Source organism: Chelonus insularis, unplaced genomic scaffold (assembly GCF_013357705.1).
Source record: "Chelonus insularis isolate UGA/USDA-ARS -01 unplaced genomic scaffold, ASM1335770v1 contig_88_pilon, whole genome shotgun sequence".
Lineage (NCBI taxonomy): Eukaryota > Metazoa > Arthropoda > Insecta > Hymenoptera > Braconidae > Chelonus > Chelonus insularis.
Genome location: NW_023276776.1, coordinates 2335137 through 2358797, shown reverse-complemented (window position 1 = coordinate 2358797; position 23661 = coordinate 2335137). Strand labels below are relative to the sequence as shown.

Below are 23661 nucleotides of genomic sequence, written 5' to 3'. Positions count from 1 at the left end.
GTGGAGTAAAGCTAGAGTAAATGCAGAAGCAGGAGGGAGCATCAGCGTGTCGAGTAAATAATTATTATCGGGATCGCGTCTGTTTGCAGGCATCATAAAGAGAAAGATGAATATAATGTGCAGTCTCGTAACGGGACGAGCTTTGATCCAGCCGGAAATGCGACTGGGCTGGCACCAAGCAGATATTCATAATCGCACGGCAAATAGAATTATCGCATTGCACGTACGCTCATTCCGGGTTTGCGCTCGCCCATTATGATTCACGTTTGTCTCTTTCATATGAGCGAATTAACGAGAATCCTTTTTAGTTGGTGGCTCTGCTTTCGTGCGATACTCACACATTTACTAATCTTTTGTCTCTCTTTGAATTATCTCACAAATTATGGAATATTTTTATCACTTGATCAAATTCATTAATCAATTTATTTAGAAAAATAATTCCCTCTTGTAAAAGACTCGATTCATTTTGACTTGATGAATAATATTATTTAGCACAAAGTATCAATTTAAGAAGTCAACAATCAAGAAATAATAATTAAACGTGAAGAAATGTATACATTACAGTACAAAAGAGTAAAATATCTGAAACAAATTGTCACAGGAAATGTAATGATCAAAAGACACGATGACAGAGTTCTATTGAATAGTTAACGAAGACCTACAGAAAATAGAGGAAGTTTCCTATGTTTGTCTCTCCTGTTTCAAGTCTCTGCATGGAAAATTTCAATCTGGCCGCACTCAGATAACTCAGGTAAATCTTTAACGAGGGTCCTTGTATCGCTGGAGCGTGCAACAGAGAAAGAGAATTTTCGTGGTCACCAAATGACGCGCGGATAGGGTAGATAGAGTCAGAAGCGGATGAATAAATAATTAGAATCGTCGAGTGCCAATGTGCGACCCCATTAGGAGCGTTTTACTGCTCTAAACTTGGATACATAGGAAGCAATACAGTGAAAAGACAGACTTTAGCTAGAGCTGTCTTCCAGGAAGCTATGTCGTCATTAATTCTTCTAAGCAGAAGCTTTTACTTCAGATCGATGAAATTTATTTTTCATACAAATGTCACAGTGTCTATAGATGAAATGTTGACATTAAAAATGAAATACGAATGAAAATTTGATCAAAATGGTATATTTATTAAAGAGATTGATTTAACGACTCGTATGAGTCTAGCAAATGATCGTAGGGTTACTCTTTAATTAGAGTGGCCGTTAAATTAGAGCGAATGTCTTTTTAGAAGAGTCCCCGCGAAGAGCTAATTGGATCGGTAAATCATCCTGTAACCAGACTGCTGGGGGATGCAAGGAGCTAGAGGCTAGTGAGACTTGGTAGCGCGAGGCAACCCTTTATTCCTTGTTATTACAGTCTAAAGTTACCCCGTGTAATTGTTGCTGTTTAATTGCAAGTTCCAAGTCGTCCACGTTTTCCTCTCTTCTCTAACCTTTCCGAAATCCCACCATAATTGTGGCTTTGAGTTGCCTGTCCATTTACAAAAAGTCTTTTCAACTTTATTCGAAAGTTGAAATTCTAGTGTTTATTATTGATATAAAGAATTATTTGTCGAATAGAAAATAGTTGAATCATTTAATTATTTAAGAAGAAGAGTGATATTGACATTATTATTAAGGATATGATATTTATGATTTATAGAGACTATAAACATCGTCAAAATGATTTTACTTAGTTCTATCTTTCTTCACACCCCTCCAGGGAAATCGATATCACCCTCGAAATATCGACAGCCTTCATAACATTGTTTTTCTTCACGAATCTTAAGGGTAGTTTGGAATCTCATACGATGAGCAAAAAAATGAGCATCCCTTATCTGTCGTGTGTTCTTTCATCCTGAAAGAATCGAGCTATCGATTTGTTCAAGTCGTAACGTGAGTAATTGTCACGAGACGGTGAGTAAAAGAGACAGATAACAACGAAGACATACAAGAAGAGTAGAAAAAAAAACTCAAGATATCAAAGAGTTCTCGCGGTTATAAGGGGAAACACGTATGACAGAGGGTGGTATTGTTAACGATAGACAATGAACAACGATAAAAACGTAAAATTGATGCTCTTTTGTGTTGAAGAGTTATACACATTTATACTTCGTTTAAATAATCTCAAATATTTCAGTTAAATATTGACTCTGTCGGTAATTGAAAATTTTATTTACATATTAATTGTTTACTATGAATATAAATGTAATGAGATATAGAAAAAAAATATTTGTTATAAAATGATAGACATTGTAAAAAAAAAATTTACAATATACTGAATAAAAGCCTGAGGGAAATCACATAGTGTGAAGGATCGTAGATATAAAATAGTAAAATATAAAATGAAGCATAACTTTTGAATATAAAACAAGAGATTGACCATCATACTCTGTAATAACAATAAATAAAATAAATTTTTTTGTATTACAAGACAATTGCTTACAATTGAACATAAAAATGTCAACGGGGTACGAATAATTACATAAGTGATCCCAGACGATGGTCTGTGATACTTGAGAATCTCGAATGGAGAAAATAGAGACTTGATGAGAATCGAGAAAGACGATGCTCGAGAGAATGGAGAGGAAAAAGAGTGAGAGAGGATGATTTCCCAATTGACCTGTAAAGCAACCCTCCGGAGTGGACTGTGTCTCGCGACCAGCCGTGTCTCTTTTTGCGTATATATTACTGTCTTCCTGTTCCCGTACTTCTTGGACAACCAGTTGGGTCAAATGAAGAAGAGAGAAAGAAAAAAGGTAAAGTACATGCCAACGATTGTCTCATCTCTCTATTTTACATTAATTCATTCAACAGTCAGTCTAAGAACTAGACTGATGGAGTCGAAACACCATTATGTGGACAATTAAACTTGAACGATGAACAAAAAAATTAATTTAAAAAAATAAATGCTTCTTAAAAAAGATTGGTAATTATATAGTATTACTTCGTCACTTTCGATTTGTGTAAACACCTTTTATACACTTAGAAATGCATCAAAAGTACACGCAGAAAAATGTATAGTAAAAATTACCCTGAATTTTATGGTAATTTGGTGACACTGCAGGGTGAGGGTAAAAATTACTGTGCACATTGTAAAAAGTACTAAACTACATAGTAATTTTTACCCTAAAAATGACTATGCAGTATGGTAATTTTTAGAATGTGCACAGTAATTTTTAAAATGTGTATAGTAATTTTTACCCTCACCCTGCAGTGTCACCAAATTACTATAAAATTCAGGGTAATTTTTACTATACATTTCTCTGCGTGTAACTACCATGTTAATCATAATTTGAATAATTTTTTCATCTGTTGGGTTGTGTCTGTCTATTGATCTAGTTATTCTACTTATTTATTTGTTTTATGATGCATAAAAAAAAATAAAACGATAGAAACTCACCGATGATTGCACTGCTGACAAGCAAAGCACTCCAAATGGTAAACGTTCGCTCGTGCTCTCATCACCATTTCGAATGCAGGGATGATTTTAGAACAGGCTGCACAGTGGCCTGTGTTGCCAAATAGCCTTAGGTAATCTCTTTTGCAGAGAATTAGGTTAGCTTTTGTGTACAATGTGGATCCCACTTCTCCTAGCCGACAGTCACAACAGCCACATTTTAAGCAGTCTTCATGCCAAAATAAATCTAAGGCCTTTAAAAGATACCTAGAAGAATAATTTTATTTATTTTATTATAACATTAACATGGTATTCGATGTCATCATTTTAGATTTAATATTATTATAAAAAAAAAAAATGTATTTAAAATAAAATGATTTGAAATTTACCTTTCCGTGATGGTTTTACCACATCCAGCGCACATTTCTTGCTGCGCTGAACCATTTTTATTTGTCTCCGATTTACTCACGTCCATCGTCATGGTGATTGAATCTACTCCGCCTTCTGAAACACCAAAAAATATAAAAAAATAAAATAAATTGATTGTAATTACATTTTATCGAAATTAAGTATAAATTTGGTAATAATTCAACTGTTTTTATTTTACAACCAATACAAAATAAAGTGATTGTAGATGTATTTTTTTGTTCTAAGGATAGAAAGAGAATGAAAATAAAAAAGGAAATGTAAAGAATTGAGAGTTGTTTTGAAGTTGGCAAGAAGAATACATATAGTTTCTCTCGTAGTGGCGCCATTCATTGCGGGCTTTCTCGATCCTCTCACACTACTCCATCAGGATGAAATCCTGTTGGACCGGATGGAAGCGGAAGTGACGCATTTACTTCAAGCTCGTAGAACTTTCGCGATTTGTAAAGGTCTTTGTGCGGTCCTGAAATATGTATACTTTTGAGAGAACAAGAGAGAAGTAAAAATAATAAATTATCGACGCCCAAATCGTGCCGGTCGATTAAACTTCGAAGAATCGTGGTAGAATTTTGTACGAGTGTCTAAAAGTAACTACTTGAAAAGCAAACAAAAACTCTAAAGTGTGATGGATAAATTTTATTTTCACCATTAGAAAAAAATTCTCAAAACAAACGAAATAATTGTATCCATTTATTTAATTAAATATTATAAAAAAGGAGTCTGAACGCAATTTGTATCTCATTTATTAAAATTCATAATTTTTTCATCTTTTAGTTTTTTTTTTTTTTTCGTTTGTAATGATTTACTTTTATTATAAACAATATACAATTGTTTAATGACATAAAGTTATTTATAATAATATTTTAATAATATTTATCGAATATAATCATAGTTATAATAATTTAATAAATAAAAACGATTTTTTATTATTTATTTTACAGGCTTTTCATTATTAAAAAAAAAAATCAGCTGATCCGAATTTGATTAAACATTTAAATATATCAAAACGTAAAGATATGATAGAATTATGAATAACGATATTTAATTTAATTTTATAAAAAATAAATTAAAATAATTATGATCAAGTCATGATATCACAATATGAAACTATTGTCTTACAATTTCCAACTTTTTCTTTTCGCTTCTTTAAATTCATTTATTTCCTAAACGTCCGTCCCCGTTGGCTATTTTATATTTGACATTTTTATTAAACCAACTCTACCCCGGAGCACGTCGCGTCCAAAACGACTGTTACTATATACGCCAGAGCTCGACGGACGTCTCCTGTCCTATATCGTTGATAGGGTATTTTCGTAATCTCTTTTTTCTCTTCTTATATTATTTTTTGATTCCCCTTTTATTCCTTTTACACTTTAAAAAAATATTCTAATCTATTGACCAAATTGAAATGATTTGATATCCATCTATCTCTATATATACAGGTAATAAAAGTGGAAGTACATTTATTCAATATCTAAAAATCCAACTCTCAGTTCACCAATGTTTCAAACCCTACCAAAGTCTCTCTTCAAAATTCAGAGGCCAATTAACGCTCTCACGAGCTTTAAAAATGAAATCCACGAACTAGAGGAAATAAATGAGGCCTTCTAGCTGCTAAGGGTTGCAATTATATTTGAAATTTCACATTTTTTTATATTTTAATTTTTCACCTCACCCCACCTCACCTTATTTCCTCAGACTTTTTTTTCCTAACAGAACCACGCGTGGCCGCGTCATTAACGCCATCTGAGGGATTGCAGAGGGTGGGAGGTGGGATAGAAAGCACACAGTAGAACTGAGGTACATGAAGAAGCCACGGGCAGAAGGTGGAGATGCAAGGGGAATGGCGTTTATAACTCGCATGGGTCTCTCGGCTCTGAGAAGGCCAATTAGCAGCATAAAGCTGGCTCACTACCCGGACTTTCGAGGGGTGGGATGTTTGTATGTAATAATGGATTGTTACTCAAAGTATCCGGCTAATTAATTAAGCTCCACCCCCTTGCTTCACTTCCGGCGCATAACCACCTCGTACACAGGATTCATGTGCTGTGTCTCATCCACTTCGTCCTCTAGCCTACAGTAAACTCATATTCTACGTAACACCTATTTGTTCCTAGGACCATACTCACCAAACTACCTCTTATTAACGTCTTCGTACACAACTTCTGCACCTGACATTCCTCCATCATCATAATTATCATCATCTTGCTATTTATTTATTCAATAAATCATTTCAATTGTTATTACTTAAGATAAATATGACAAAAATATTTAAATAAAATCAGTAAGTCTGTCTATTATATTAAAGATAAGTATTAAAATTAATTAATTATTTAGCAAGTTTGCGAATATTTTAAGGGTTAAAAATGTGAGGTTAAAAAATGTATGGACGTTAAATTTCATATATCTTTTTTGATTAGTGAATAAATTTTTTTCCGCTAATTTACGTAGTCTCTACAGCTAGTAATAATGATTCAGGAGTGAAGATCGTGTATCATTATGCCTACAATAAAGCCGAGTGACTGCTAATTAGTCATTAGCGTTGGAAAAAGACACCTCGTCGACGTCAACTATGCTCGTGTTTGGAACTAGACTAGTGGCTGCAGTAGTAAAGTAAAGTAAAGTCAGCCAGTGCACGCGGGGGATGTCAAAAACTTGTGCTAACAGGGTGTAGCTTTTATTCCTGCGTCTAATTGGACACCACGACATAAGTTTAACTAATTGAGACTAGCTACTGCGATATAACTTAATTATATAGACCTAAAATTTCGACTATTTTATCAAAGAATTATATAAACATATTCATGATTATTATTTTTCGTTTGAACATTGAGAAAAATATTTTTCTCATTTAAACAAAAAAATATCTAGAGATATATAAAAAAATTACATTCTCATAAACTCTTGTTATTTGTTTTTAGTTTTATTTTAAAAATAAATGATTAAATTAGGAAAAATAAATAAAATTTTGGTGTATTTATATGACTTGTGTACAAGGCAGGAATTTTAAAGATTGTGTATGTCTCCCTCAGGAAGCTTGTTAGGCGTCGCCTGAGTTCGCTATCTTCTAATTGGCGATATAATGATCTTGAAGGATGAAATGCCGTAGTTCTGAAGAGCTTTAAGGGTACACGAGGAATAAAGAGTCATGGGGAAATGGAAAAAGAGTACCCTGTGTACCTCATGTATCCACCCTTGTTAAGAGAAAATTAAAATTCGGCTCGTTCTTACTCTCCTTAGTACCTTCTACATTCATTATACGTACTCCAATTTATTTATTCCTATTTTTAAAACTTCTCAAATCCCTTATCCTTGACTCTAATCAAAGTCAACAACATTCCAGACTTTTATTTTTTAATTTATTTATTTAATATATATTTTTTAATGTTTCTTTATGTATTTACTTGATTTCATTTTTACTATTTTTTCTTGATTTATTTTATTTTATAGCTAACAGTAAAGGATAGAAGTACTTCTTTCGTGAGCTAATCTTCATCACGATCCAATTAACGATAACCAAGTCAAAGTCTTAGCTTCTTGGTCAGTTAGAAATTAGTTCTCGGGCGAGTATCGTGAGAAAATAGAAGTGAAAAGAGTAAAAAGTGAGTACAGTTTCGTAGATCATAGAAAATAGAAGAGATTTAACCTATTAAACAATTATGTGGATTTTTTTTTTAATTGAGAAATTTTTTTTCTATAACAAACATTACTATTATGCATGACAGATAAATAATTTTAAATAATTTTTAGAAAGCTTTAATTAATAAAAAATAGTATAAATTAAATTAAATAAAATCGTAAATAAATAAAAAATGTTAATAATATTTACTTAAAATGAAAAATTGCAAATATGAATTATGTGTGATTGTAATATTACAGTCCAAGATTTTTGGGGTTTGCCAAAAGCAAAGTAGGATAGCCAGCAAGAAAAACTACCCTTTGGTATGCGGAAAAAGGGGTCGGAAATATGAGAGGATGACGGAATTCAATTTAAACTTATTTTTGTTCTTACAATATCTGAAATGGAGAATCTAAATATAATGTTGTAATAAAAATTTAAAATTACTTTTCTAACAACTCAATCACATTGAATAATTCTTGATGAACACTGTTAAAAAATTTATTGTTATCATAAAAACAAATAATAATAATTTTGATATCTTTGTTGTGATTTTTTATTTATCAATGTGACATTTACTGAAGAAAAATGACAATATTTTCAAAAGAAAAAAGATTCAAGTAAGAGTAAATTGTTAAATTGACATTGTGAAATCGAAGTTTTTCCAATAGCTTTTCAGAGAGGCAATATTCATAAATCACCCTTATACTCTTAGAATAAGCGTCCTAGCGTTGTCTATAATAAAAAGAAAAAGGAAAAAATGAAGAAAGAGAAGGGTAACGGTCAGTCTTAAAGAAGGAATAAAGAAAAGAAAAAGTCTTAAGAGAAAAGGGGTGGAAGGTCTGAGATTCTATTAAGATCTCAGTAAGTCTTGTTACACGGAAAGAAGCTACGCCGCAAATCTCGCAATAAAACAGCCCGTAGTATAACACCGATCTGCTACACCCCTTCCAACATCTATTTCAACCCCTCACGCAGTAAGAATGAAAGGAAAACCTCACGTACTAACATAACTAACGATTTATCGATTAAATCAACCATCTTAAAATTATTTTATTTATTATATAAAATTATTAAAATCTATATTAAATCGAATTCTTTTATTATCTTATTTTATTCATTTGAGAGAAAAAAAAAAACTAACTCAAATAAGACGATGGTTTTTCTATCTTTTAAAAAGATCATCGTGACTTCTCGTGGCTTAGGCGGAAATAAGATGGTGGCTGAAGAAGAATAAAATCAATCAAAACATTAATTGAAAGAGTCGAGAAGACAATAGTCTATCCATCCCTTGAGCTATTGGCTAACTCAACGTTTGTTGAAGCTACAGACGGATAGTCTTGATAATCGAAAGATATCTCGGCCAATATCCTTAGCGAAACGCCAACAGTGAATGAGTTGGCAAAATTTTTTTTTTTTTTAAAATAAAAACAAACTTTCTAAATCATCTTGCTATATAGTGATATAAATAATTTATTTAAATATACATTAATAATTATAATTAATTGGAGATAGAAAAATGAGATGAACTCTGATCTTTAAATGGGTAAAATAAATTTCTGATATTCAATGATATTAAATTCCAGCACCTTTGAGGAAGAGTCTAGAGAGATGAGGAACGAAAGTGATGAGAAAGATTCATCTCCAAAAAGCCTATTCGTCAAAGTAAAAGTTCAATCTATCGGGGGTTGGTTTAGCACCCCTTTAGCCCCCTACAGACAAAGTAGAGCCACCTGGCGGAATGCCCAATAACTTCATGGGGTTTCAATCGCCGTAAAAGCAACATTTTGAAAGGTCGGTGGAGTCAACTCACTCCTTAGAACGAGAACGATGGTCAGCCTGTGAGATATCACACTGACGAGAGAAGTGTTCAGGAGTCTGGTACACTCGCACCGACTTAAGAGGATTATATTTGATATTTCGATCGAGCAAAGTGGCTTTTTATTGGCCTCCAAGACTTGGAAATTACCACTAGCATTACGGGAATTGTTTTTTCTCTTCATTCACCCTCTTTATTCTTTTTAAATAGATTTCAACCTCTTTATTGTTCATCTTTACAAGTTTTTTTACAGTAATCTATTTGATAAAATTATTTCAAAGTGTTGTCAAATATTTCTTTTTACCAATAATTAAATATAAAATAATATCAACAATTATCATGCATTTAAAAAATTCAATAAAATTATTAAAAAAATAAAAAGTTAATAAAAAAAGTTTTCAATTTGTCATTTTTATTAGTTTCTCATTAGAAAGATATTGTAATGAGGTTGATTTTTAAATTCGTAATTTTACGTTTTGAGACATTTAAAAGCATATGAGAATGTTTAAAAATAAACATCCATACGTACGTACAATTGTCCGTACGTACGTTCGGTTTTCTTTTAGTTTCGATATTTCGAGAACCACTGAAGATATTGACTCCGGATAAATTTCATTTTAAAAATAATACAATGAAGAAGATCTAAAACAAAGTTTAAACAAATTCGATTCGGCCATTTTGTTTAAACAATTCGAGTGAACAAGACACTTGAAATAAATTCTACTTATTGAGTGATTAATATTGTTGAAAACTAAGCTCATTATCAATACAATATGATTTCTAATGACTCTAAACAATTATATATTGTTTATAACAATTGGAATTTTTTATAAACAATTAAGAATGGTTGTAATTTATTAAATGATCATTACTACGATTATATTCGATAAATATCAGTAAAATGTTATAAATAATTAGATGTGATTAAACAATTATATATTGTTGATAAATAATTTTTTATAAAAAAAATAAAATAAAGGATTTCAATTAATGGTAAGTAAACCCAGACTCATTTTTTATTTTAAACTCAACTAATTAGCTAGATTAATTTTTTCGAGTTAAAATAAACATTAGCAATACTACTTTAGATTTATTCGAAGCCTTTCTCTCTTTCCCTTTACGTTACTACGTAATATAAACAAACAAAATCGAAAGTACTATTTCTAAAATTTACACTAGACATAAGCCATAATAGTTTTCAAAGTCTAAAACCACATCTATATCTTATCCATTCTTGAACTTCAAACAAAATAATTTGGGCATTCTCTTCAATCAGAACAACTCTCTAACAAGCCTCTGTGTCACTTAAACTAGTGCCAATTATCGAAATCCAAATGGACGGATACGTCGGCAGCCGCTCTTCAAGAGCTAACCACTTAAATGGGGTGGTTCATTATATCAAGGGGTTGGAATTTAACGTCAATCACTTGACAGTACTTTACTCATTTTCAACATTAATTGCACCTCTAGGAATCAATAATTAAATTTCTTCAACTCTTTTTTCTCTCTCTTCATTCATTTCACTTAATTATTAAAAATATTCTTAATTTACAAATAATTCTTTAACAAGACATAATTAACTTTGAGATCTATTTAAAAATTTAAAAAAAAAAGTGGACAATGGTAATCAACGTGGTATTAAGTAATGTAATGTATGTCGACAAGAGTTTACACAATGACTCTTAAGGAATTCGTATTGCTGACAGTACTGTCTGCCATACGATGTAGTCTTAAATACCTCTGTAAGTAATTTGAGTAACCTCTAGAGTCTCAGAGTTAATACTCCCTTTTCACCACCCGCCTGTCGTCCCTTCTTAACTCAAGACGAACCCCTTAATTAAATTCGACGCTTCGAAATCCGATCGAAACTCGAGTCGACTCCAATCAACGTTACACTGAGAGTTTCTTCGTTAATAAAGAACGTAACGTTTTGTTTTTTTTCTCCTTTTCGATGAATACTTCATTAACCTCTTTCAATTAATGAATTAATTAGTGTTCTCTTAATTAGTAGTGTATTCATGATTCGTTTACCTGGCAAACGTGAGCCATGTGCGGATTTTCTGGCGTTTGGAGCAATTTTGATTTGTTCTTGTTTGTAACAACAATAATATTAATGTTTAATTTCTCACTTTGTTTATAGAAAATAACACTCAATTTATTTTATTTCATTAAATTGGATAAAATATCACTGTTATCATTGATGGGGTTTAATTGATTAGTTATTTAACGAATGTGGTTTTTAATAACTTGATAATTATTTTTTATTATACCGGCAATTTTGATTCACGTCTTGTTAAAAAAAACAAACAACCTTACGCTTCAACAACCGGCTGTAAACTGTCGCGTGTGACGTTCCGCGGCACGCCACCGACAACGATAAATCCCCACTTCTCTTATTACCCCTCCAAGTACCCCTCAATATCCCTACTATTATCTCGTTATCCCTTCTATCGTTTGATATCCCTTCCTACAATGCTACTACTTCGGCTCCTGTCAGACAATTCTCCCCTCCATTCATTGCTCGTTCACGTGCGTCAGTTTATACTTCAATAACAGGGTGATTTCTTCATTTAATACCACTAATTAATTTGCAAAGGATATATTTTTTATAAAACCCTATTCTTTTTTGCATCCAATTACTGTTGGATTTTTTATCAAAAAAAGTCTGATGAAACAAAAAAAAATACTTTAGATAATTAAAAGACTTTTGTTTAAATAAAATTAATAAACATATTATTTGTTAATTAATAATTTAATTAAAAATGAAATATATTAAGAATAATAATATTTGTAGTTAAAAAAAATTAATTAATAAATTCATCGTTTTCCGGTTGAATAAATGATAAAAAATTTTTTTGTTGATAATAAAATATTTTTGTTCCTTTTTATTATCCAAAACGATTGAGAATTTCATCACAACAGAATTAATTTATAATAAAAATGACCAATAAAGATTTTTATGAATACATATAAATGGAAAGAGAATGAAATAGAATTGAAAATAATACAAGTTTCCTTTACCTTCCAAGTATTTGGTACTGATTCATCTCCCCTTTCGGGGTTAGTATCCCTCTTTCAACATAATACACTCTCAAATATCCCCACTATTTCTATCATCTCCCTACTCTGGACCAGTTTCTCCTACAAAGCCACACCTCCCATTACAAAAATTACACTAGTCGTTGATTTAATGTTGCGCAGCGGCTATCCTTTGTGAGCGAGGGGCAGAAGGGGGTTGAACGCCAAGGGTGGGAACTAAGTAATGAAAGGGTTGCCATACCAGTACAAGAATCACGGAATCATTCGCCAGATTAAATTAGAAAGGCTATGACTTTTTTTCCTCTCCTTCTTTTCCTTCTCTACTGTTTCCACTATCAATGACATTCTGTTCTAATTTTTTTTTTTTTTGTTTCCTTTTATCAATACAGTTTAAAGCATATCAACGACATTTCGGTAAATGGATTAAACTTGCCAATTACTTTTTTTTTAATTACTCGCGAGTGGTTTTGATTAATTAATTTAAAACAAAAAAACAAGCTAAGGGAGTAAATAGAGAAAAAAAAAAAAAGAAACCCATCCCTAAGGTGTGCCAAATCTCGATAATTCGTTAATCGAATTAATTGAAGACTCACGAACTGAGTCCTTCGAATTCTGAGAAATTGAGTGCTCAGCATTAGTACGATAAATTTGAAACTATCCCTGGAAGTTCTATAGAGGTCAGAGGAGTGTAGAAAAAGATAGAAAAGTGATGAGGGGTAGGAGAAAGTACTAATCACTTCTAGGGACTTTAATGGAGGTTTTCTGTACGCCGTCTACTTTGTCCTCGACTCATACTACTCTGAAGCTCTTCCATTTCCAACCTCCATCACTGTAGGGGTGGTAGTGGAATGTCTTGAAGAAAAGGCAGACGAGTATCATTATGTGCATTAAACTAAATGCTATGGTTACTGATGGCTCTTTTGTCTCTTCGAATAAAGATACCTTATTTTCTAAATCCACTTGTGATATCTGTTAATTGTTCATTATTTCCTTTTTTTTTTTTTATTTTTAAATCTATTTTTTTATTCCTCGATTCACCTTTTTTTATCAGTTATTCAATTCATTATTAAAACACTTTACTCATCGCGTGATTAAAAACTATAATGAACAACGGGAAAAAGTTGATACTACTAAGGGTGAGGGAGAATTTACTTCAACCCAACAGGTTGTTGATTCTCTCTTCTTCTCCTTATTTGCATCAGGATCAACTGAACTATGCTCTGTTATGGCTCAAGTTTGATTTTTTTTTTTTTGTAATTTTTAAAAATATTTTTAATACTAAAAAAAAAAAAAAAAATTAATTTAACCCTTTTCCAGGTTATTTTATACTCATTTTATAGTTAATTTTGATATTAAGTGTTTTAAACGTTTCTATGAATTATTTTTAAAATATTAGCGATCAATTTTAGCCCCTTACACACCCCTTTTAACGCCTACACAGCACTAGATGTATCGAATATCGTTGTGCCAATCCATAAAACATTTTCGGCGGGACTTGTAAAAAATTATATTGGCAAAAATTTTAAATAAAATCAAGGTTGATAACTGCATGGATTTACTTGAAATAAAAAGCTGCATGATATGAATAATATCAATAAAATAAATAAAGAACATCAATAAAAAATTTATTATAAAATAAAATAAGAAATTTTTATGATTTATTAATAATATGTGACTTCTTTTCAGATTTAAAAATAAGATTAGATTACTATTATCATTATTATAAAAAAATAAAGATTATATAAGCAAAGACAAGAATCCAGAAATGGTTGCGGAAACCTCTTACGCAGGACAACTCACTTCCCAAGCTTCCGTTGGCCATCTAGGGATTTATTATGCATGGGGTTGATGTATCGGACATCAGACGCGCCGGAGTTGGTGGAACTCATGGGGTGGTAGTCTCAAGAGTGGACTGGGAAAGGATGACGTGGATATAGAATATTGTATATATATATATATATACATACATATAAGAAGATGGAATAAAAGGGACGAGAGAAAATACTCTCTAACGCTTACTACTTCAACTTGAACTTGCTCTTTTCCTTTCCAACAACCAGACTCTCGTAAATCGCTCGCTCTTTCGGCATCTTAACCCCCAACTACCCTCTTTTTTCATCTCAATCGACCTTGAGACTTATTACTCAGCCTCGAATAGATTGTCTGACCAAATGATTCCCTTATATACTCAAAAGCCTCTCTAATCTATCAAATAGATTCATAAAAATTTATTATGTATATCGAAGAGAAATTAATCTTGGCAAAGAATAAAATTAATTGGATTGATTGGAAATATTCTATTGAGAATTTTATTTAATCTCAATGATGAAAATAAATATGGAAATATTCATTTCAAAGTAATTTTATGTAATGATATTTGATTTTTTTCTTTTTTTTTAGAAAATAACTCGTTCTTGATCTATAAAATCTTTCCATTTATCATTCAGATAGACGTGGCATGAGATTCTGATCGAAAATGCATCAGCCAAAAGGATATCAAGAGTTGTATTGAAGCTCACGTGGTACAGATACACTGAAGTAGTGTAGAAGCTTTTCTGGAGAAGCAGAAGCTCCATTAGCCAACTGGACTGTCTCTTGAGTCCATTACAAGATGAGCCGGCAGTCTCTACTACCCTTTCCACTCTGTGCCTTCGTCGACAACCCCTACGACTAAGCAAACCTCCACGTCTACTCATCTCCTCAACCCCTGTTTCTTGATACGTTGCTTGCTATGTTGAAATTGCCGTGGACATTGGGCTGTCCTTCACGAACTCTCTTGACTCCTGTTTCCTTCCAAATTCAAACGTAATTTCGCTTGGAACCTTTTGATGATTTTCCAACTGTTTTATGTAGTTTTTAAAGTCCCTTTCAAAGTCAAATTGAGTCTTGACGTGAGCAATATGTAGATTTTAAATCCGTTGAAATTGAATGTAAACCTGATGTATTCATTAATCATTTCTAAATTTGAAGAAATAAAATGAGATCATTTATGTTGAAATTGTTGAAGTGAAAATTTCTTTAGGTGTGTGTAGCAATTTTTAGTAGGAAATAAACTTGTGAGTTCGCATTACCAATATACTAACATTAATGGTAGATCTATAGCTATGAGATTAAAGCAAAGTTTTTACAATATAATTAAATGATTAAAAGTACAAATAATTGATGTCTTGTTGAAGTTAATAATAATAATGGGTCTGAGTTTACTTTTTGTCCTGACGACGTATTTCTCATTCACGGAAAAACGTAATTCTATCATCCTTTGTTTTTGTTTACGAAAAATTACTTTCGTTATAAACAATTCACTATTGTTTAATCACATCAAATTATTTATAACAATATTGTATTTATATTTATCAAATACAATCATAGTAATAATAAATCAATAAATTAAAGCCAATTTTAAGTGTTTATAACAAATTAAAATTTTTATAAACAATGAATTCTCAATTTTTGGTACGAGAATTAATTAAAAAATTCAAGCAAACCATTGTTATTTATGTTCACAAAAAACGATTTAGAATTATTTGCTAATAAAAAATAATTATTTTTAGTATTGATATATTTTATTTGGAAGACAAACTTTTTATAATCCAGGCCGAAGGAGTTTTACTTCTCAATCAGAATGTACCTAGTCGATAAGAATCATACTACCAGCTATCTCTTAGAAACTTTCAATATTTATCTAATATTACTTAACTGAAAAAGAAATATTTACCAAAATAAAAATGAATAAATAAAGCTGTCAGATAAGAAAGTGTGCATCTAAAATACATCTCATATCATTCTATTAATATTTAAATAATATAAAAAATATATAATGAGAGAAAATAATAAGTTTTAATAATAGAGGAAATAAAAAACTAATTTCTATTTTAACAATAAATTTATTTTGCTTCTAAAAATTTCGTTTATCGAAACAATATTTGAAATAAAGCGATTGTTGAAGAAGAACGGCGATGATTTTGAAAAATGCAATAACAGTGCAATGTTTGAAAAGAGTATGAGAGAGAAAACGGCAATAAATAAATTGTTGAGGGTGGCTTGAACACACCAAGAATAAAGGGGATGTTAGGCATGTATGCTAGAGATGGTATTACTCAGTTGGAGAGTCTGGTGAAACTTATTCTGTCTATATTATTGTCCATAACGCTTATCTATCATCTATAAAAGCAACCATGAGTGATAATTTTGTCTTTCATAAAAATAATTTTTACATTTTAATCTATCAGAAAAAGATCATTTAGTACATACAAATATAATGATTATAATTATCTTATACTTATTCAGGAAGTAAATTTTTAATGTTTTCATTGTTATCAGTAGACTATATTCAACCGGAAATACTCAAGTTTTACTCGTTTTTGTCATTACCATTTCAAACCATTTCTAGAGTTTACATTAGCATTATTTTCAATATCCAACAAACTGATAATGGTGCTAATGCGTCCCATTATCAGCCAGTAAATATTAAGTAGACATAAATTTATTTTTCCATCCCCTCAGGAGCATTTTAAAAATCATTTCTATGAAAATTCATAGCTTTTGTGTTGAGAAGACACTTTAATTCAACGGTTGAAGCCGGAAAGCTTGTTTAGAGTCGGTAAGAAAAATAAGTTAATAATAATAAAGGTCCGAAAGGGGGATATGAGAGAGAATGAGAGAGAGAGAGAGAGGAGGGAGGGGATAAAGCGATATTTCACGGGTTTCGCGTGCCGACAAACTTTAATAATATTCGTTCCATCAGGTATGGCCAGTCTCATATTAAGTCGGTAGGAGGCAAGTGGAATGAGAAGCAACGACGTAGAGAATGAGACGTGTAATAAAGTGAGTTTTTAATTTCCACAGCTACCGGTCCAAAAGGGGTAGTTTTATTCCCATCCCAGTCATGCCTTGTCCGACAGTATTACTAGATAAATCACCCAACAGGCAATAACCCCATGCTGGCATTCCACTACCACCCTTTCATCTCCACCACCTTACACTATTTTGGCCAAGCAAACTTTACTTCATAATCATCAGAACTTGAAATATGCTAAGGAATTTTTTCTAATAATAAAACTATATTTTTGCCAAAAAAACACTCATGGTGTTTTTTAATATAGAAAATAAATTATCAAGTTAGAATAATGTTCAACTTTGTATATCACATTGTAATGTCATCAAATTACCATAAAATTTATGGTGATTTTTACATCGGCAGACAAATCCCATGGCATTGATAAAGATTCAGTAAATATTAAAATGTAGGCTAGAGAAGAAAACATAGAAATGTAGGATTAAACAACTGTAGGAGGACAATTTGTTGAATCAGGGTATAAGATTAATGGATGAGGATATTTGGGAGGCAGATTAGCAGCTTCAGAGACTCTTCCTGTGCCTGTTGAATGTTTGAAACTTTTTCCATCTCCCCCAAGGACATCTGGAACCTTTCAATAGCTCAAGAAAATGGGGATAATTTCTCCACTGCCACATTATCTTAATAAATTATAATCTATAAGTGTTTTCTTATGAATTTTAAGGCATGAATATTATTTTTGTATTAATAGTCTTGATGAGATTATTGGTATGAGAGAAACACATGTAAATAAAGCGGAAATTGATGAGTGTATGGATTACTTGTATGCTTATATACTCTCCAACCTAAATTCATAGCATACACACGTGTACAAGGGTCCACTTAATTATCTTTCCGTAGTCCATTAGCTTCAGGCGATGTGGGAGCTAATGTGTCGTTGCGGGAGGTCTATTCAAAAACAAAAGACAACCACTTAGATCTTTTGAACATAAGAAATTCAAAATTAAACACAAGACTTGCTTCTATTGTTTTCATTTCACTCATTTATTTAATATTGTTGAGATAAATTTTTTAGATCATCACATGTCCACCTTAACTGTCTGTTAATATTATTAATTCACTTCATTTTAAATGTGTCAGATGACTTGATCATAATTTCGAAGTGTTTTCATTCAGATTATCCTAACAATCGTTCATTAACTTATAATCTTTTATCACACAGATTGAAATAAATGAAAAGAGCAGTATTTTATTTAAATAAAAAGACATGATTGTGAAAGATTGAAAAGAATAGAGCATGGGTAGCATAAGAGTGTAGAGAGGAAAAGAAGAGAGAAGGAGATAGAGGTCAAATAGCGGGGAGAATGTGCGGTGATTGCTCGAGGGCCGCATAATTGCACCCTTTGTGGTGCAATCAGCGCCGCAACTTGGCCGGCGCCTCGCACACCCCTCGTATATCCTATATCTGTCATGTCTCGCACTCTCATTGCTTTCAAGATATCATGTTACTTCGATACATATTGTTCATCTTCTTCATCAATTTGTTATTGTTATTTACAGACTTTTTCGAGTGTGAAAGAAAATTAAACTAAACAGAATGGAATTCAATACAAGCCTAATTTTTAACTTCCCATTAGGATGTTATTGTGATGGAATCGATTGTTAAAAATCGTAATTTTATCATATTTTTACGTTTTGAGACGTTTAAAAGCATTTTAGAAGGTTTAAAAATCAATGTCCGTACGTACAATTGTACGTACGTATTTCAGGTTCTTTTTCAATTCGATATCTCAAGAACCACTGGAGATATCGACTCCAGATTAGTTTTATTCGAAAGATAATTCAATGAAAAAGATCTTGAAGAAGTTTAAACAAATTCATAAGCAATTACGTATTGTTTATAAAAATTCCAATTTGTTATAAACAATTAAAAATGGCTTTAATGTATTGAATAATTATTATTATGATTATATTTGATAAATATTAATAAAATATTGTTATTAATAACTTCATGTGATTAAATAATTGTGTATTGTTGATAACAATAGCAAGTTGTTATAAACAAAAAAAACTAGAAGATGATGAATGGGAAATTTGTTGTTTAAGGCTGGGCTTTACTAACCTCAAATCACCTCAAATTTTTCTCGTCAAACTGTGCATTTTTTATTAGTTTTTTTCATGTAAAAAATATTCAGGAATATGTAGAAAAGTGGCATACACATCGGAAAACAAAGATTTTTCGTACAAGTGTAATAATAATCGTAGAATAAATAACTGTTCAGTGAATTTTGAGGTGTCATGGCGGATGCACTTGTCATGAGCCCTTTACTGAAAAGTTATTTATACTACGATTATTATTACACTGGTACGAAAAATCTTTGTTTTCCGATGTGTATGCCACTTTTCTGAATATTCCTAAATATTTTTCACATGAAAAAAACTAATAAAAAATGCACAGTTTGACGAGAAAAATTTGAGGTGATTTGAGGTTAGTAAAGCCTAGCCTTAAGCACAAAGTAATCCTAGATTTATTTTTATTTTTTTTGGATGATTATTATTATTTAACACAATATGTTGTTGAGAAGAATAAGAAAAGCCTAAACTTGTAGCAATTAGATTTTCTAATGATTAATAATAAATTAAAAACATCGCCTAAATGTTTCAAAGCTTTTAAAAAGCACTCTCATTTGCTTTAGCGACCTTTGTATTTTCTCCTGTCGCTCAAGTTGATTCCTTACTCTCACAATCCAACGTCGTTCGTCGTCCGAATCTCCATAATTCCGGCTTACAGAAAATGACAGCTTTTAGCGTTGATGCACGGTTTATACCGGGTGTATTATTTTAAGTGCCGCCGACTGTATAATTCAAGTCTGTAGGAGTAGAGGAATGAAGAAAGTCCGCGAGTGCGGGAGTAAAAGCGTTGGATAGGGGTGAAATGAGCAGGCTAGATGGGGTGAGAGGTCGCCACGGTAATGGCATCGTCGTGTCCCGTAGAGTTGCAAGCTCCAGCGGTGCTCAAAATCCGCCCCGTAATTTTCTCTTTCGAGGGATAAACAAATTGCAAGCGGACGCTCTCTTTAACGAAGATTTATGACATGAAAAACGACCTCTTTTACGTCTCTTTTCAACCCCCTTAATTTCAAACAACTATTGCTCCTAAATCTGCATACTCCCTAATCTATTTTATTCACTAAAATCTCAAGTTACAAATATTCCAGTAAAAAATTTGTACTGGTTTTTATTTTCATCATAAAATTATTTATACTTAATAAATAATTCATTTTTGTGTTTAAAAATATTTTGATTCTCACTCTTATTTAATTGCATTCATAATAAATTAATTAAATAAAGTCAAAATTCCCTCTAATTATGAAGTTTAATAATAAGTTGTATTTTTTCAAGTTAAATTCGAACAACAGAAACTGAAATGATACAAAAAATTTTTTGAATTGCTTTAACAGCTGTGTGAGACATATACCAGAAGTTGTACAGCACTAATGGCCGGCTCATTATAATCCCGTGTTCTATCATTCCATCTTACTCTTTCTCACTTTAGTGTTACTCACTAACAGCATCACCACGTCACACACAGAGTGAGATTAAGTTTGTTATTTAGCTCGTCCATTTGACATATACACAACTCCCTGCATCTTGTTGCAGTCTAGAAACATCGTTCTGAAGACGCGGAAAAAAAAAGAGAATTTAGAATGCAGAAATGTTTGTTCAAGTGATTAGAGGAATTTAACATGTGCTAGAAAATATGCTAAGACAAAATACAAAAATAAATACCATCTATTTCGAATAAGTATTCCTTTGAAATATCTTAAAGATCAAAGAAAAAAAAATGATATAAATTTTAATAAAAATGATATTTTATAAAAGAAATAATTAATTCAATGAATCATTTGTAAATCTTGATTTGTAATCTGAATTTAACGTTTAACATATAGAGGTAGAAGTGTATCGTAACGTTGAAGAGACAGAGATCCGGTGAGAGTGCAGTCGGTGATTCAACGTGGGACAATTGAATCCAATTACAACAGCCGCAACGCTCAGAGATTCTCAACTTATTTCAACGAGCTAAAACCTTTCAAATGTACTGATTTATTATTTAAAAAACAAACTACTTCACCTTCAGAATAAAAAAGTCCATTTAAGGTAATTGTATAAAAAAGATGATAATAACTGAATAAATGATAATTAATTGAAGAGTAATCTGACATAACAGAGAGCGAATATAGAACTTGGAATTGCGTGGCAATGCAGTAACATAATATAATCTCGATGTCTCAGACTGGATGGCATTGCTAGTAGCTCGTCAAGTGAGCGAAGCGAAGTAAGGGAGGAAGAGCGCCCCTGGCTGTTCATTAGGGACCGCATTGTCCGCTAACTAAGTACAGTCTCTCCTGCTCCTCCCTGTACCTCATCCTTCTTCACTGATGCTTGCCAGCCCGCGCCACGCAGCTTCTCTGCGTTTCCTGCCAACTCTCTTGCTCTGCTTCAAACACGCTTGATGCAATCCTACTCCTTCTCTTGTCAGCTCTGATTCCTCCACTTCAACCGCAATATACTACTCAGTTCAATTCGCAACATGCAGACAACTTGCACTCACGTACCATAAAGTTTTAGAACCCTGCATATTAATTCCCACCAATTGAGACTTTTATGAATGATGTAAAAAGAACAACATTATAGTCAAGTCAATCTGCGTTATTTTATTTCATTTGTTTTAAAGCTTTTCCTTGATGTGAAATTTGAAAAATAAAATAATTTTATGCAATAATTATACTTGATAATAATGATGATATTGATTGTAATTTAATATCACTTGTAAGAAATAATAAATAAAGATAAAAATTAAATAATCATTTGTCATTAAAAATAAAAACAACTTTTCCTATAAGAAATGCATTGCTTCCATTTTGACTAGTTATGTCTTTTTCTAGCACGTGGCATTGCGTATAGCGCTGTCTCGCTTAGAAACATAGGAACAGAAAAATACGCGATCCAAAAGCTCGTTTCCATCCATGTGGAAAAATATGTATATTGTTTAAAATATATTTTATTTCAAAAATATATTAAAATATAATTTTTCGGCTAAATCTTGTTTAATCAAATATAATAAAATATATTTATGTACTCAATTATTACACAAGATTTGAGCAAAAAATTATTTTTTAAAATATTTTTTCCAAATAGGCGCTTTTGGGCAGCTTTTTTTATGTACTGAGAAAAATATTTTCCCATCTTAAAATAAAAAATTGCCTTTATTATTAAAAATCAACTCACAAATGAAGTAAAATGACTAATTAGTAATGAATTAAGAAAATCAATAATGCTAAATTATTTGAAGCAATAAAAATAGTATTTGATAAAAGTAATGCACGAATAATTAAATAACAAAAAGTAAACTGTAACAGATAGAATTGATTGGTTGATGATGATGTTGCAAGAGTATATAACTAATTTCAAAAGTGAAATTTAAAAGTATAAATATGAGTATTTAGAACGCGAGCTGAATGTTAATTTGGTTGGTAGTATAAGCGGTAATGAATGTGCATTACAATTACCGAGATATGTAAATTTTGTGGAGAGGGTAAAAGGGAGGAGAGTATGACACACACCTTTCCCCTGTGCGAATTGCCCTACTCGACATCTAGCTGGCCAACTTTGGCCTGTGTTATCCGCACCGTGTATCCAACTATGTAAATAGGGGCCAGCGGAAATTGGTCTTTGAGACACGGCTCAGCCACTAGGCTTGGACGCCTCGACTTAATACTATTCTGTACTCACATTTATATACACTACATTCAAGTACAGTTAAAAAGTTAATTGTTTAAATTCATAAATATTTGTACTATTATATTCTAAAAAAAACACACACACACTCACCTCTGGCCTTTTATTTTTTTATGTGACTTGTTGACTCAGTTCTTTCGTTCTTCATTCATGGTTGAATTCTAGAAAAAATAGAATCGTTTATTTACTATTAACTTTGAAGATTTTTTTATTCATAGAATAACTAATAGATGATTTGTATGACAAAATTATCTACATAATAGTATTTATCATTTAAATGCTTTGACAATTTTTTTTTTAAGGTTGGTAATCATCCACTTCCCGTAACATACCCGCATTGAAAGAATTCTGATAATAGAATGCAGACTGATTACTAGTGTTCTCATTTAATTCTTTCTATCATCACTTAATACTCTTTAAACATGGATTACATTTGTTTTAAAATCGACAGATGTGAAATATCAGTTGTAATGTTATTACTCGATATTATTTTCAAAAGAAATTCTCATGATAAAATTTTTTAAATATTTTTTAATTCCCAAGTTATTGTAATGAGTGTAGTAAAAATAAAATATCAATTATAATTATTAAATATCAATATCAAAAGAATTGTTGAAAAATTTGTTTAATATTGATGATAGAAAATTTTTGTTAATGACTTTAAATAACATAGAACAATTGCATATTGTTTATAAAAATATCCATTTGTTATAAACATAATGTTATTTATAAAAACATTTTACTATTTTACAGTTTTTTTTGTTATAAAAAAAAAGT

General features: G+C 31.4%; 1 protein-coding gene across 5 annotated transcripts in view; it reads right to left on the bottom strand.

Moving 5' to 3' along the window:
• LOC118071977 (rhombotin-1-like) overlaps positions 1 to 23661 on the bottom strand; it is a 56936-nt gene that overhangs the window by 1742 nt on the left and 31533 nt on the right. For 4 of the 5 annotated variants that reach the window (XM_035091497.1, XM_035091500.1, XM_035091498.1 and 1 more), the window contains 3 exons: positions 22978 to 23045; positions 3777 to 3891; positions 3391 to 3654 (listed from right to left, as the gene is read on the bottom strand). In XM_035091497.1, coding sequence (XP_034947388.1) covers positions 3391 to 3654; positions 3777 to 3868 — 356 coding nt within the window. In that variant the 5' untranslated portion in view covers positions 3869 to 3891; positions 22978 to 23045. Of the gene's footprint in view, positions 1 to 3390; positions 3655 to 3776; positions 3892 to 11282; positions 11568 to 22977; positions 23046 to 23661 lie in introns of those variants that run through there. The other variant, XM_035091502.1, reaches the window with a different exon arrangement.